This window comes from Schistocerca piceifrons, chromosome 4 (genome assembly GCF_021461385.2).
Source record: "Schistocerca piceifrons isolate TAMUIC-IGC-003096 chromosome 4, iqSchPice1.1, whole genome shotgun sequence".
NCBI lineage: Eukaryota > Metazoa > Arthropoda > Insecta > Orthoptera > Acrididae > Schistocerca > Schistocerca piceifrons.
The window spans coordinates 38,456,174-38,470,171 of NC_060141.1; the positions used below are offsets into that span (position 1 = coordinate 38,456,174).

The following is a 13,998-nucleotide window of genomic DNA, read 5'->3' on the forward strand; positions in this document are numbered from 1 at the left end:
TATTCCAGTCCCGTCATTGGTATAAAACCCTGTGAAAACATACGAGAAAAGTACTCATGCATTGTCTGCTCATTCACAAATTATTTTGAGTATCCTACATGTGCATTGGCATAATTAATGACATACACATACATTTGTACAGATGGCAGTTATAAGAGTCGAGGGACATGAAAGGGAAGCAGTGGTTGGGAAAGGAGTGAGACAGGGTTGTAGTCTCTCCCCAATGCTATTCAATCTGTATATTGAGCAAGCACTAAAGGAAACAAAAGAAAAGTTCGGAATAGGTATTAAAATCCATGGAGAAGAAATAAAAACTTTGAGGTTTGCCGATGACATTGTAATTCTGTCAGAGACAGCAAAGGACTTGGAAGAGCAGTTGAACAGAATGGACAGTGTCTTGAAAGGAGGGTATAAGATGAACATCAACAAAAGCAAAACGAGGATAATGGAACATAGTCGAATTAAATCAGGTGATGCTGAGGTAATTAGATTAGGAAATGAGACACTTAAAGTAGTAAAGGAGTTTTGCTATTTGGGGAGCAAAATAACTGATGATGGTCGAAGTAGAGAGGATATAAAATGTAGACTGGCAATGGCAAGGAAAGCGTTTCTAAGGAAGAGAAATTTGTTAACATCGAGTATTGATTTAAGTGTCAGGAAGTCGTTTCTGAAAGTATTTGTATGGAGTGTAGCCATGTATGGAAGTGAAACATGGATGATAAATAGTTTAGACAAGAAGAGAATAGAAGCTTTCGAAATGTGGTGCTACAGAAGAACGCTGAAGATTAGATGGGTGGATCACATAACTAATGAGGAGGTATTGAATAGAATTGGGGAGAAGAGGAGTTTGTGGCACAACTTGACTAGAAGAAGGGATCAGTTGGTAGGACATGTTCTGAGGCATCGAGGGATCACCAATTTGGTACTGGAGGGCAGCGTGGAGGATAAAAATCGTAGAGGGAGACCAAGAGATGAATACACTAAGCAGATTCAGAAGGATGTAGGCTGCAGTAGGTACTGGGAGATGAAGAAACTTGCACAGGATAGAGTAGCATGGAGAGCTGCATCAAACCAGTCTTAGGACTGAAGACCACAACAACAACACATACTTCACAAGAGCATCTCAAAAATTTTATGTTGCTGAACTTGGTCTGGGATATAATAATGGGTTTGGATGCTTGGTTTACCTCCAAAGTTATTTAGTTCCTACCACTCAACACCATTGATTCTGTATTTTGAAGATGAGATATGACCACTTACATGAGCCACCATCCACTTGGTCTTGAATTACTCTTTGCCATAAATGTTAATTTCTTATTTTCCAATTACAGTTCCTCTGTGTTTCTACCATTATTTGTTATCTTTTTCTTTTAAGTTAGTCTCTTACGTATTTTACTTGTATCCAATTATATTTCATCTGCTTTCTGTCTTACAGTTTGTTTTGGTTTCCATCAGTATCAGTGATTTCTGTCACAGTTCTAGCTCTCATCTTCATCATTTCTATTTTATGTCTCTGTGACAGTGGTCAGTTGGGAAAGACATTGGTTAAATATTTGAATTAGGTAGCACTACAGAGACATCAGTTACTGACAATTTATTAGCAGTTTGTTCCCATAATCTTACAAAGCAAGAGTATTTACTGGTGGAACAAGTCCCAGGATCAGCAATCACAGATATGGCCATAGTAGACAACAGCAATAAAGACAGTGCAAAGTATGGTGTCTTCCCATACCATGCTATTCGTTTCCTCCTTGACTTTGCAGCTGAGTTATCTGGACTGATAGTCTGTGAACCTCAAACATTATGTCCTTTCATCTCCACTGATCACTTACTTGTGGACCCAAGATCTCACAAATGACTGTTCATGATCAGTGTCCTCTATTTACAATCTGCCAATTATTAGTCATTTTCCAGTGACAGCTTGGGAGCAAAGCTAGTATTGGTGAATACATATATCTCCTGGGATTAGCTATGAATCATAATGGATTTGTTCATCTCTTGTGAATCCTTTGGTAGCTCAGTCGGTGGAGCAATGGACTATAGTGCTTAGTTGTTCATTTTCTATAGGATTATGGCTTTGTAAAGGAAGACACTTGGTTACGTACTGTGACTGGCTGGCATAGCATTCCTTTCTGGCCTATCTGGGTGGATGAACAGTAGACACTTTTTGTCCTAGGCATCTTCTCCATGCTGAATGAAATCCTGTTTCATGACAATCATAAAATGCTCATCTTTTACAGTTGTGAAACTTCACCATTCAAAAAGTTAAATCCTGCGTGTTAAAAGAGATAAATGAGAAGACAATGAGGCTAAACATCATGCGAAATTGAGACCAAGAAGTAAATAATAAGTTCTGTAACAGAATGCATTCACAAGTCAGAACCAGAAACTGTTGGAAATCAAGAGTAATTCTGAAAAAGTTTATGTATAAAGACAAAAATAATATGATGTATGATGAATATGAGAAAGAGGAAAAAGAGTGTGATATATGAGGGATGTGGGAAAGGAAAAGAACACAGGTTGGAGGAAAAGGAAGAAAAGAAGAAACACTAACAAAAAAAATGAAGAGAACTGAGCAAGCAACAGAGAATGAAAATGAAGATGGAAACAAGAAACAAAAATGAAGAAAGACAACCACTCATCGCTGGCTGATTGATGGGTGTTGTATATCCACATGTAAAAGTACAGAGACTTTACTTGCTTTTAAGTGATCAATGGTTGCATTTGGGTGGTTGAGTCAGTGTGTAAGGAAGATGGTGTTCTTAATATTCAGGAAGAGAAGTAGCTCAAAAGTATTGCCGAGTGTGCCTATGTAGCACACATAACTCAACTATAAGTGAGTGGTTGCATTTCTCATTTCACTTTATTGTTTCCTTGCTGGAATTTCCATTAATGAAAACAAAGGTGAAGTGGATAAATGTACTAGATGAGCAAGTAATTATGGAAGTAAAGGATTATAAAATTGAAAAAAAAAAAAAGAAGTTATTCTTTAGCTTTTGTAGACCCATTGCAATCAAAGACCATTTACTTCAAAACTTCTCATTCTATTTCTATTTAATTCCTTGTTTTGCTTGCTTTGGGTATACACTAGACTCTCGCTAATCCGGACCTCAGTAGTCCAGCCTCTCAGAAATCCGGCACACAACCTAAAACATGTGCACAATGAATTATCGTGCACAAAAATGCTTAGTTAAACAATGCTTTATACACTGTATTTGGAACTGTAGCTTTCTTTACAGTTGGGAACCATGTCTTCTAAAAGAAAACACGTTACGCTGGACCTCAAGCAGAAACCCGAAATTTTAGATAAGTTAAATCGAGGTTCTTCACAGAAATCCATTGCTGCTGAGTTCAGATTTGGGCGAGCAACTACTTATGACATCAAAAAGAAAGAAGATGTTATTCGACAGTACTCAACACAAATGGATAGTGAGCTGGGAAAACAGAAGGTTACATGAAAGAGTGAGAATGAAGAACTGGGCATAGCTGTTTATAGATGGTTCATACAACAACGCAGTATAGGAATTCCAGTCAGTGGCCCAATTGTAAAGGAAAAAGCAGCTACATTTAACAAACAACTTGGCGGTAGTAACTTGTTTGCAGTGAGCGAAGGTTGGCTGTCAAACTGGAAAAAACGACATGGCATTCGGCAGCTGACAGTCACCAGGGAAAGTCACTCAGCTAACAATAATGTTGCTGATGAGTTTGTAAGCAAGATACGGAATATAATAGGGGAAGAAGATTTAACTTCTGATGCCTTGTATAATGGTGATGAAACAGGACTCTTTTACAAGATGCTTCCTTCAAAAGCGTTAACTGCCAACAACAAGAAGTAAGCTCATGGTTACAAGCAACAGTAACAGCACATAACATTAATGGTGTGTTGTAATGCAAATGGAAGTCATAAAGTACCACTTATGGTGATTGGAAAATCCCAACATCAACATTGTTTTCAACACACTGACATAAATACTCTATCAGAGCAGTATTGCACTCAGAAGAAAGTGCGGATGGACAGACAAATATTCTGTTGGTGGTTCCATGAAACATTTGGTAAAGAAGAAAAGGCTTCCACTGAAAGCTATCCTTATGACTGACAATGCTCCCAGTCATCCTTCAGATGATTCTCTAAAGTCCGATGGTATAGAAGCATTCTTTCTCCCACCCAATGTGACAGGCCTAATTCAGCACATGGACCAGGGAATTTAGGAATCAATTAAATGTCATCATTGACATTCACTTCTCATCTCCTTGCAGAAAGAAAGTGAAAATGACTGTATCGAGACTATGCTGAAGGTGTGGAAAGCAATTAACATACATTATGTTGTTTTCCAAGCATCCGAAGCACGGGATGAAGAGGAGAGCGCTACCATAATGAAGAACTGGAGAAAATTGTAGCCATCCACTTATGCTGAGTTGAATCCAGTGGTGAGTGACAGCGATGATCCAGTTGATTCGGAATTATCAATTACTTTGTACACTGACATGTTCCACAACCTTCCAGGAGGAGAAGAAATTGATGATGAAGATGTCACTAAGAGGCTGAATGAGGAAAACTGTGATACGGACCAAACTTAAACAGATGAAGAAATAATAAAAAGTGTGCAAGAAAGTAATGATGAAAGTGATGAAGAAGAGGACACAGGAAGAAGGAGCATGAAGATTTCTCACACTGCTGGTGCTGAAGGTGTCGAGGTCTTACTACAGTGCATTATGCAACAAGCGGATACATGTAGTACCGATGTAATGCTTGTAAAGCTGTTGTGTGATAAAGCATGCCATTGTTGCATATCATCATTGCGACAGTTAAAAATTAGGGACATGTTTCATAGCGAGTGATACGACTGTATAATTATGTACAGTATATTATACACTCAAGGACTAAGTTTTCTTTGAAAATTAATGTATTTTTGGATTTAACAAAGTATATCCTCTATGTTTTAAAACTGTATCCTTCGGTTTAATAAAGTACAGTACACTATATCCCCTATGTTTTCCAAATAAATAACAACAAAGTAAATGAATAAAATAAATTTCAGACACTCAATAATCCAGCACTTCCACTAATTCGGCACCCATATGTGCCAGGAATGGCCGGATTAGTGAGAGTCTAGTGTACTTTCGTGGCTGCGCTGTTACTTATTTGAGTCTACTGATTCAGTGTTCATGCTTGTGCTTCTTTGTTCATTCATAAATGGTTTCCTTATATCTGATTCTTTTGATTTTATTCCTTGATTTTAATGTTTTCTCATTTCCTCTTTTTTCCCTTTTCCTTCTGTCACTACTACTTACTCGTTGGCAATTGTTTTCAGTAATTCTGTTGCTCTAGGTGTTTGCATGGCATATGTTGGCGCTCAGGACTGAAGTGCTCCTTGCCCTCTACCTCTCTGCATCAGTCGTCTCCCCATCCCTGTTGCATACCACATTTTCTCTCCTGTGTCTTGTACCTTCCAAATGTGAAAAATACATTATTTATCCAAAAGTTATGTGCGTATTTTGTTAACTAAATAAGTGATACTTTGTACTGTAGCATTCCTCAACCCCCTCCCCTACACACGCCGCCCCAAACATATTTGTTTATCCCTCTTGTTCTGATCTGTTCAGTAACTGGGCAAGACTGACTATGATAGACTAGATGCATTATGTAAAATGAAATTTATGTAATTAAATCTTCTTGGAATATTAACTTTACCTTATAATTATGCTTCAACACATTTATCCAGCCAGTTATCAGCATGTTTCATAGCATATGAAATTGATAATTTTTTTCACATTAAGAGAGCTTTTGGCAGTGGTGGAGCTATTTAACTTTTATTATAGTCCCAAGCTTTGCAGTTTGTTTACTTGTGGTAGTTCCTTAACCCAGGCTACCTTGTTATTTGCATGCATTGCTTAATGTGTGGCAGCATGTTGCTTGTATTTCTGAGGTAATCCAATATTATTTAGCAATTTTTCATTTTTCTTGGGTGTCCTATGCAGGAGAAGAAGTGTCAACCAAACTGTAGAAGGCAGTGCAGCAGAGAAAGCAGTGCTGTTCCATTTGAAAGCAGTATCAGCGACCTGCACTCACATTAATTCTACTTGGAGAACTACAGACTACTTTGTTATTTGAAAAATGGTGCTACATTTTTTTGCATCACATGGCAATTTGTAAGAGAATTGTGCTAACTTATTGAATTGCCTCAGAAATGTAATGCTCATTTTTGTATTTAATATATTTTAAATTAAATAAATGTTCTTTCATATTTCTGTTACAAAAGGCTGGCAATATTACATATACAATATTTTCACTACTTGGTCATATTATTTAAATGTATTAACAAAAACAGTGCTAGTAAACTTATTTATTGCATGGATGTTTTGTAAGTACGATGGCAAATGTGGAGGCATAGTCGCTGTATAATTTTGTTTGACTTTAGAAGGAAAACATGATATTTAAAATAACAGCAATTATTTATTTGCTCCCCTGTTTTCACCACGAGTTCTAAATAGTACTCAAGGCAGCAATAATTCTCAGTGTAAGTACACTTGAGATGTTTATGCGTTTGCTATTAACTTCTCTAGTGGTACAGGCACATAAAAAGTATTAAGTTCATTTGTTTCTGTTGGCTAAGATGTCTCCTAGGAGTTCAGCCACGTAAATTGATGTTTATATTGTTGACAGTAGAGAAATAAAGATAAGTGTTATGTCTAGAGGTAGCTTACAGATCACCTGTCTTGAGCAGCAGAAAGCAGGATGTAAAGCTTAGTACCCCCAATCTGGCTGAAGGGTCAGCATCAACCTTGCGTGCCCTCACTCTATGAGATACTGTACATGGGTTTTGGATTAACCTGTGACATTGGTGTATCTTGTCAAGTCATTAGGAACTTCACAGCACCATGTCTCCTCCCTAATAGAAAAATGATGGTGATGGAAATTTCATCCACCACCAGGATTCAAACCAGCTATATGAGAGTTGAATACCAATGCATCAATAAGCATTAGCAACTAAAGCTATGGAAGGATATACAGACAAGCACTGAAAGAAGCATGAGACCAGGGCACTTGCATCCACAACCAGTCATCTGAAACTTATCTTTACATGAAACTTCATCCTTTAATTGGTTAAATGCTCAATGAATAGTATGGCTATTTGTGCGTCGTGAGCTAAGCTCCTGTTTCACCTCCACCCCTTTGGAAGGTAAGTTGTTCTTACTCTCACAGGGGCTGCTACTTCATTTACTATTCAACTTGAATTTTTATATATTTATTTGTTTGATTTTTCAATTCCCAGATCAATGACATTTCTATTACAGTACAGCTTCCATGATGTTCACTACCAGTTGTAGGCTGGATACGCATAGACTGCAATCAGCTCCACACACAACTGTAAACACTTCCATAGTAGACAAAGAACGCATTGACCCAATAATCCTACCAGCCAATGGGTGCCAGGGGACAATCACTACATCACGAGAGCAGCTCCTTTCTGATTCACCATTGTCAACCAATAAAATCCAATTTTAAATTAAAATCGATAAAGAACATCTGTTGCCTTCATCTTGAGCCCAACATCCCGTCATATGATAAATTTTATTTATGACTTAGAGAAATAGATGGACAGGAGTGAGCACAGTATATAAGTTGTGCCGCCCCACTAATGTTCCATACCGTAGTGAAGACCACTCACAGTAGTGGCTGAAACGTTGGTATATTTTACAACCTGATGCATTCTAACCCAGAACAATTTTGTGGAATCTTACTTAAGCTGTGAAATCTGGTAACATACATGAGTATCTCATCCAGGGGAAAATTCTGCCATCAGTGTCAGATGCTGTGGGATAATAAGTGTTGATGACAGGGGTCACAGTTGATTTTTCTGGATTGCAGCATTGAGTAGATAGGCCACACTGCAGGAAAAGACTCACCAATTAAATGCTTGATGACAACCACAGACGAGCAGCCATTCTGTAGGGAATCACATTAGCATGAGAGCAGGAACCTGCCATTGGACACTCAAGGCATGGCAAGGGGTTATCTGGGCTGATAAACCACGGTTAATGCTGAAGGCAATGGAAAAGTCTGTCTGAGGCTACATGAAGGATTTTTCCTGGTTGCTAATAGGCCACTGTTCATACTGAAGAAGGAAGTACGCACGTTTGGAGGACATTTACATGGGATGAAATGGAGCTTCTGAAACCTGTGCCTTCAGCTCATCTGTGAACCTAATTCCCAGTCACATGCGTCTGTTTGTTCTCCTACAGAACCTTGCAGATGACTTTCATTATGGCTAATTGCCTCTTTTTACAAAGGTCAGAGGTTCATATTAATATTGTCAGTCAGATCATTTAATGTATAGCATGAACAGTATGGGACTCCAACAGACTTCGCTGCAGCTAGCTTTAAGTGTCTGCTAAATGTGCAGAGACAAGATGTGCTCTCCATAACAAGAAATTCTCATTCCCACTACTGCTGGATTTCATATCTTTATCACTCACCATTGCATCGGTATGACAACTGAGCTGTTGCAGTCCTCCTGGGATTATCCATTGTAAAGGAATATTCAGAACTTCTATAGGAAAGGTCTTTCAGTAAAGCACTGCTGCAGTAGTCATGAACACTTAACTCACTGCTATTTTTACAATAAAATATCTTTCATGTACCACCTCTCTATCTATAGCCTTATGATTTATTTTACACCTTATGCATAATAGTTGTTATTTCTTTGGAGAGAGTGTATACCACATAGTGTCTCTCCCACCATGAACTGTTCTTCCTATTCAGTAATTGTTAAACTATTCATCTAAACATGAGCCACAGTTCCCCTACACATTCCTGTTCAGAGCGCAATATTTTGAATTCTTCACTGAGATGTGACCAGGGCTGTAGTCACTACCAAGTGCACGATGAGATGAGCTCTCACCAACCATGCAGTCTTGGAAGGGGCATAAAAACTGACCAGGGGCAAAAAAAGTTCCATTGAACTGTGACTGTAAACACATGCTGTTGTCTCAGTGTCTTTTCATCCAAGTAGCATCCAAAAGGAATGACTAATACTGAACAGACATCTGTCACTAACACGGTTTGTGTGGCAACTATGTGCCTGGTTCACACAGCTTCTCATGTTCAAACAATGGAATTATTGCGGCTGCTTCACTACGGCATTATAGGATCTGAGAAGCTGGCAAGTGGGTGCTGAAGCAAATATGCTGTTAGACCAAAGGCTTTCAATTTTTGCTGTTTTGCACTGACTGAGGACTGGACCGAGAAGCTAGCGCAGATTATTGGCAGAAGTGGTGGATGGGAATCAGTGAAAGTTGGGGAGGTATTAAATGTTACCTGTTATGTTATTTTGCAAATTTGTGGAAGATTTCAGGAGGAAGGATGTGTTCAATGTCAGAACAGACAAGCTCACTGATGTTCTAAAATCCAGAGCCAAGATTAGTACCCTACTTTCTGAGCCCGGAGAGTTTGAAACAGCACAGCACTCGTCCTGGTTGGAAAACTCGAATGTATCTCTGGATCATATGTCCACCATCAGTCGTGTGTCACCTTCTTCAAAAGGTTGCTCTGTATTCTCAGCGATCTGCCAGATCCATTCCCCTCACATAAAGGCACAATGCAGCTCAATGAATATGGCGTCTTGCCAACTGTTAACAGTGGGATAAAGACCAAATAAAATATTTGTGTGGTTGACAGCTGGTTGTGAGTTGCTGACGGGTATCCAGCCACACTCGATAAGGCTCTGCTTGTATCCGCAAAACAGGCAACACAGTGAGCACACTGTATTCGATAAAGGATTATGGTTGGCTGTCAGCTCTCCCCTCCCACTTGACTCACTGAAAAATCAGTGACAGTGTTATTTTAATCAGAGTACAGTACCCTGTTCAGGGAACTGTTGTGGCCACTGAGGCACCTTGTAGTATACACATTATAACTACACCTCTTGTTGTTATGTGTACCTCTAAGTTCGCCAAAATTAAAGATGTAAACATATACAGGGTGGAGAAAAATGGTGTCACGAAATTTTAACACTGGATAGCTGATTCCAGTAGGAACCAAAATTACTAATGTTGTGAAGGTCGACAATGAACCATTTTTAAAATATGGAAACTTGGCACCACCTGCTCCGATTGGCCATGGGATTGCCCTGTTGCTGTTTGTCGGTTGACAGGCAGCGTTAAGGTTGTAGGTTCACACATACAAACGTCCCTCGCCCCATCACTGCTCCAACATGATATGCACATGTGTCGAATAGGTCTTGCTGTGTGTCTCCACCTCACGTCAGAGGCATTCACACGTAAGCTTCACTTTGGAGCACACACACGTCACCTGCAATTTAGTCATACAGTAAGTGCAGTGGCTCAGTATTTATCTGAAGAACAACGAGATATGGTTTTTGTGTGTAGACTAGCCGATGGTAATGCACACGAAGCTCGAGGGTGTGGACCATCTCAGATACATCGCAGTCTCTGACAAGCAAAGCATTTGCAGTCATGTGTTGTACAGAGCATTCGGCAACAGGGCAATCCCACAGCCAACTGGAGTGCATGGCACGTAGTTTCCGTAGTTTAAAAATTGTGCATTGTCAGCCTACAGAAAAAACACACACACACACACATTGACTAATAGTTTGACATCTGCTGGGTTACTTTCAGTGTAGTATGTGGAGACCTTGGAAAACATAGTAGGTGGCATCACTAATCCTACAGTGCACAGATTAATGTTTTCTTAGCTTGGTCAGGCAACTGAGGGAACTGGAAGTACCTACTGGCAGAAATGAATACTGCTTAGTACATTCCTCTGATCAAATGTTTTAAGAACAAATCTTAATTAGTTGTTTTAGTGGAATAACTCTATGCCAAAGCCTGATGAGTTAGTCCAGTATTTGTAAAGAAAAGAAAAGGATAAAAGCCAATGGATTCACGATGGAATCAACCCACCAAATGTTCAATAAGTAATCATACAGCAAAATTAGAATGCTTGGACTGCTGTTTAATTTCGATGCCTCCCAGCATTGTGCAGTTTCTTCACTGTTATACAAGTTTGTCTACACAACAGCGGAAGCTCTGAAGTGGGCCATTAGGCTCGGTCATATAGCTCATGTTGTGTAGTCAGTTATTTAAATTTTACAATGGTCTGTTTCTTGTCCTGTTGTATCATTCAAATTGCTACAAAAATTTGTATAACTGACTGTATATATACGTGTGATGTTGAGTTGCATAATGCACACCTTGATATCTCGGTTAAGATACTGTTAACTTGTTCTTTGATAAATCCAGTGTTCTTGGTCTACTCACGTGGATGTGACCTAAAGTAATTCTACAAAATAATAATATTTTTAAAAATGCACAAATTTAGTGATGTTGAAAGTAAGCGAGCTTAGAATGAAACTACAAATTTTATTTCAGTCATTTTCACTTCTTGGCTGATAGCTGTGTCAGACATGTTGGTCTCTTTATGAGATACACATAGAAAGAAGCGATGTATTGCTTGACACTTGTAGGAATGTGCTCCTACTGGGGCACAAGTCAAGAGTTTAACATCCTATTGACAACATATTGTTAGGGCCAGAGCAAATGCACATAGTGGTGAAGGATGGGGAAGCAAATTGGCCGTTAGCCTTTCCCCTGTGGCTTATGCATTCGACACATATATTGAACACGTCTCCTCTTTCCCCTCTCTGTGTCCACCTCTTCTCCCTCTGTCTGTCCACCTCAGCCTCCCACCACTATCTGTGTGTCTCTGTTTCTTCATCTCCTGCTCTCTCTCTCTCTTTGCTCATTCCCTCCACCCCCTCTCTCTGACCATATATTCCTGCCACTCTTCCTTTTCCACTGGCCCACCACCCGTCTGTGCACCCTCCATCTGCCTCATGCATCTCCCCCTCTTCCCCCCTTCTATGTTCATGTCCTCCTCCCTACTCTGTCCATCTCCTCCTCTAAACTTATCAACCTGTCCCCAGCCACGCTCATCAACACGTATAGCCTGTGCAATACAGTTCAATAACTAACACTAACTCTATTCCTACAATAAGCCTGTCATGCAGACATCAGGGGCTTGAAAATCATTTATTTGTCCTTGACATACAGGTCGCCATGCAAAGCGTGTCAATAAAGCAGGCCAAAACTACTCGAACATCACACACCTATCATGAAGGGCAGCCTACATGCTGGGGCCTGGAAAACGATTTATCGTCCTTGACATGTAAGCTGCCCTTAAAGCAGGTTTATTAGACAGGCAAATACTGTTCCCATACAGCATTCCTGTTCTACAGGTCAGCTTATGCACGAGGAGCTGGGAAAAACACTATGTTTCCATGTCTCCATTCTCTCAGTCCCCTCTCTTTCATATCCTACTCACTCCTATCTGTGTCCATCTCGTCCTCCCCCCTTCTCAACCCACACTGTCAGCCCCACCCCAATAGAGGACTGCTGGTCCTTACTGTCACAGCATTTCTGTCCATAAAGTAAATAATATAGATACCAAGAAATAGAAGCAGGGGTTGTCACATATATTTCACGTAATTCATATTTAACATATTTCTCACATATTTGTGCATATATTTCACCTGTATCTCTAGCGAGTTTCACCTTGCAGTGTCGTTTTTAACTAGCTTAATAGTTGTGAGCCTATAAACCTCACAGTGCTGGTACTCGTGCGGTCTGCAGTTTCTGTGCCACATTTGGCTCTGCGTCTCCCCCTAAACCAATGACGCAGTTTCAACCAATTTGGTAGACACATCAGCTACTGTCTGGAAACAACCTCCTCTGTGATGGTAAGAACAACTTACCTCCCAAAGGGGTGGGGTTGGAAAAGGAGCGTAGCTCGCGACACGCAGATATTTGAAAATGAGAGCAAAAAAATGGTTCAAATGGCTCTGAGCACTATGGGACTTAACGGCTGAGGTCATCAGTCCCCTAGAACTTAGAACTACTTAAACCTAACTAACGTAAGGACATCATACACATCCGTGCCCAAGGCAGGATTCGAACCTGTGACCGTAGTAGCAGCGTGGTTCCGGACTGTAGCACCTAGAACCGCTCGGCCACTCCGGCTGGCAACATGAGAGCACTTGCAGCCAACTTTACACATAATTTCAAACCTTTTCGAAATTTTTTCTCTCTGACACTCCCCGCAAAATGATGAAAGGAAAGAAGTTTATTGCTCATCACATTTTCGCTGTACGTACAGTAAAACTACCGCATGAACCATGACGTTTTAATTTATTACTTCGTTACTACTAACTGTATTCGCGAGACATTTTGCGGACAGTATTCACATATACCGCTGAAGATACTTGCAAAAATACATCACTGCACGACACGTAGGTCAAGAAATATGACCTCATCAACATCGAGAAATTTGAAAAACTACCGCGTCAGGCATATCGTTTTAATTTATCACTTCTTTACTACGAACTCTTTTGCTAACACATTTCGCAGGAAATTTCAACATATACCACTGGATGTCCCTGCAAGATTATATCATTTTACGACTCACAGTTCAAAAGATATGACGTCATAAACATTGTGCTGACTGTAAAACTACAGGGCGAAATTCGCTAGAGATACCGGTGAAATATGTGCGAAACATGTTAAATATAAATTACGTGAAATATATGTGACGTGTGTGTACAGCTCGAAAGCTCCACCTTTTACCTCTGGATCGATTTCTTGGTACGTATATTATTTACTATATTGATAGAAATTCTGTGACTGTAAGAATCGATAGAAATTCTGTGACGGTAAGAATCAGCAGCCTTCTATGGGGTGGGGATGACAGTGTGCGTTGAGAAGTGGGGAGGAGAAGATAGACCCAGATAGGATTGAGCAGGACATGGAAGAGAGGAAAGGGGGGGAAATGGACTCAAAGGCAAGAGGAGATGGACAGAGGGGGATGGACAGAGAAAGGAAAGAGGAGGAGACGGACAAAGGAAGGAGAAGGAAGTACTGGCTAGAGAGGAGGAGGTGGACAGGAAGAGGAGAGGATGAAGTGGCCAGAGAAAGGGAAGATGA

At 40.0% G+C, this 13,998-nt stretch overlaps 1 protein-coding gene across 1 annotated transcript in view; it reads left to right on the forward strand.

The window, feature by feature from the left end:
* The window catches only part of LOC124796341 (titin), a 1,000,763-nt gene extending 994,524 nt beyond the window's left edge, over positions 1-6,239 (forward strand). The window contains exon 42 of the mRNA XM_047260476.1: positions 5,980-6,239. Coding sequence (XP_047116432.1) covers positions 5,980-6,005 — 26 coding nt within the window. The 3' untranslated portion in view covers positions 6,006-6,239. The remainder of the gene's footprint in view (positions 1-5,979) is intronic.
* Positions 6,240-13,998: the final 7,759 nt, after the last annotated feature.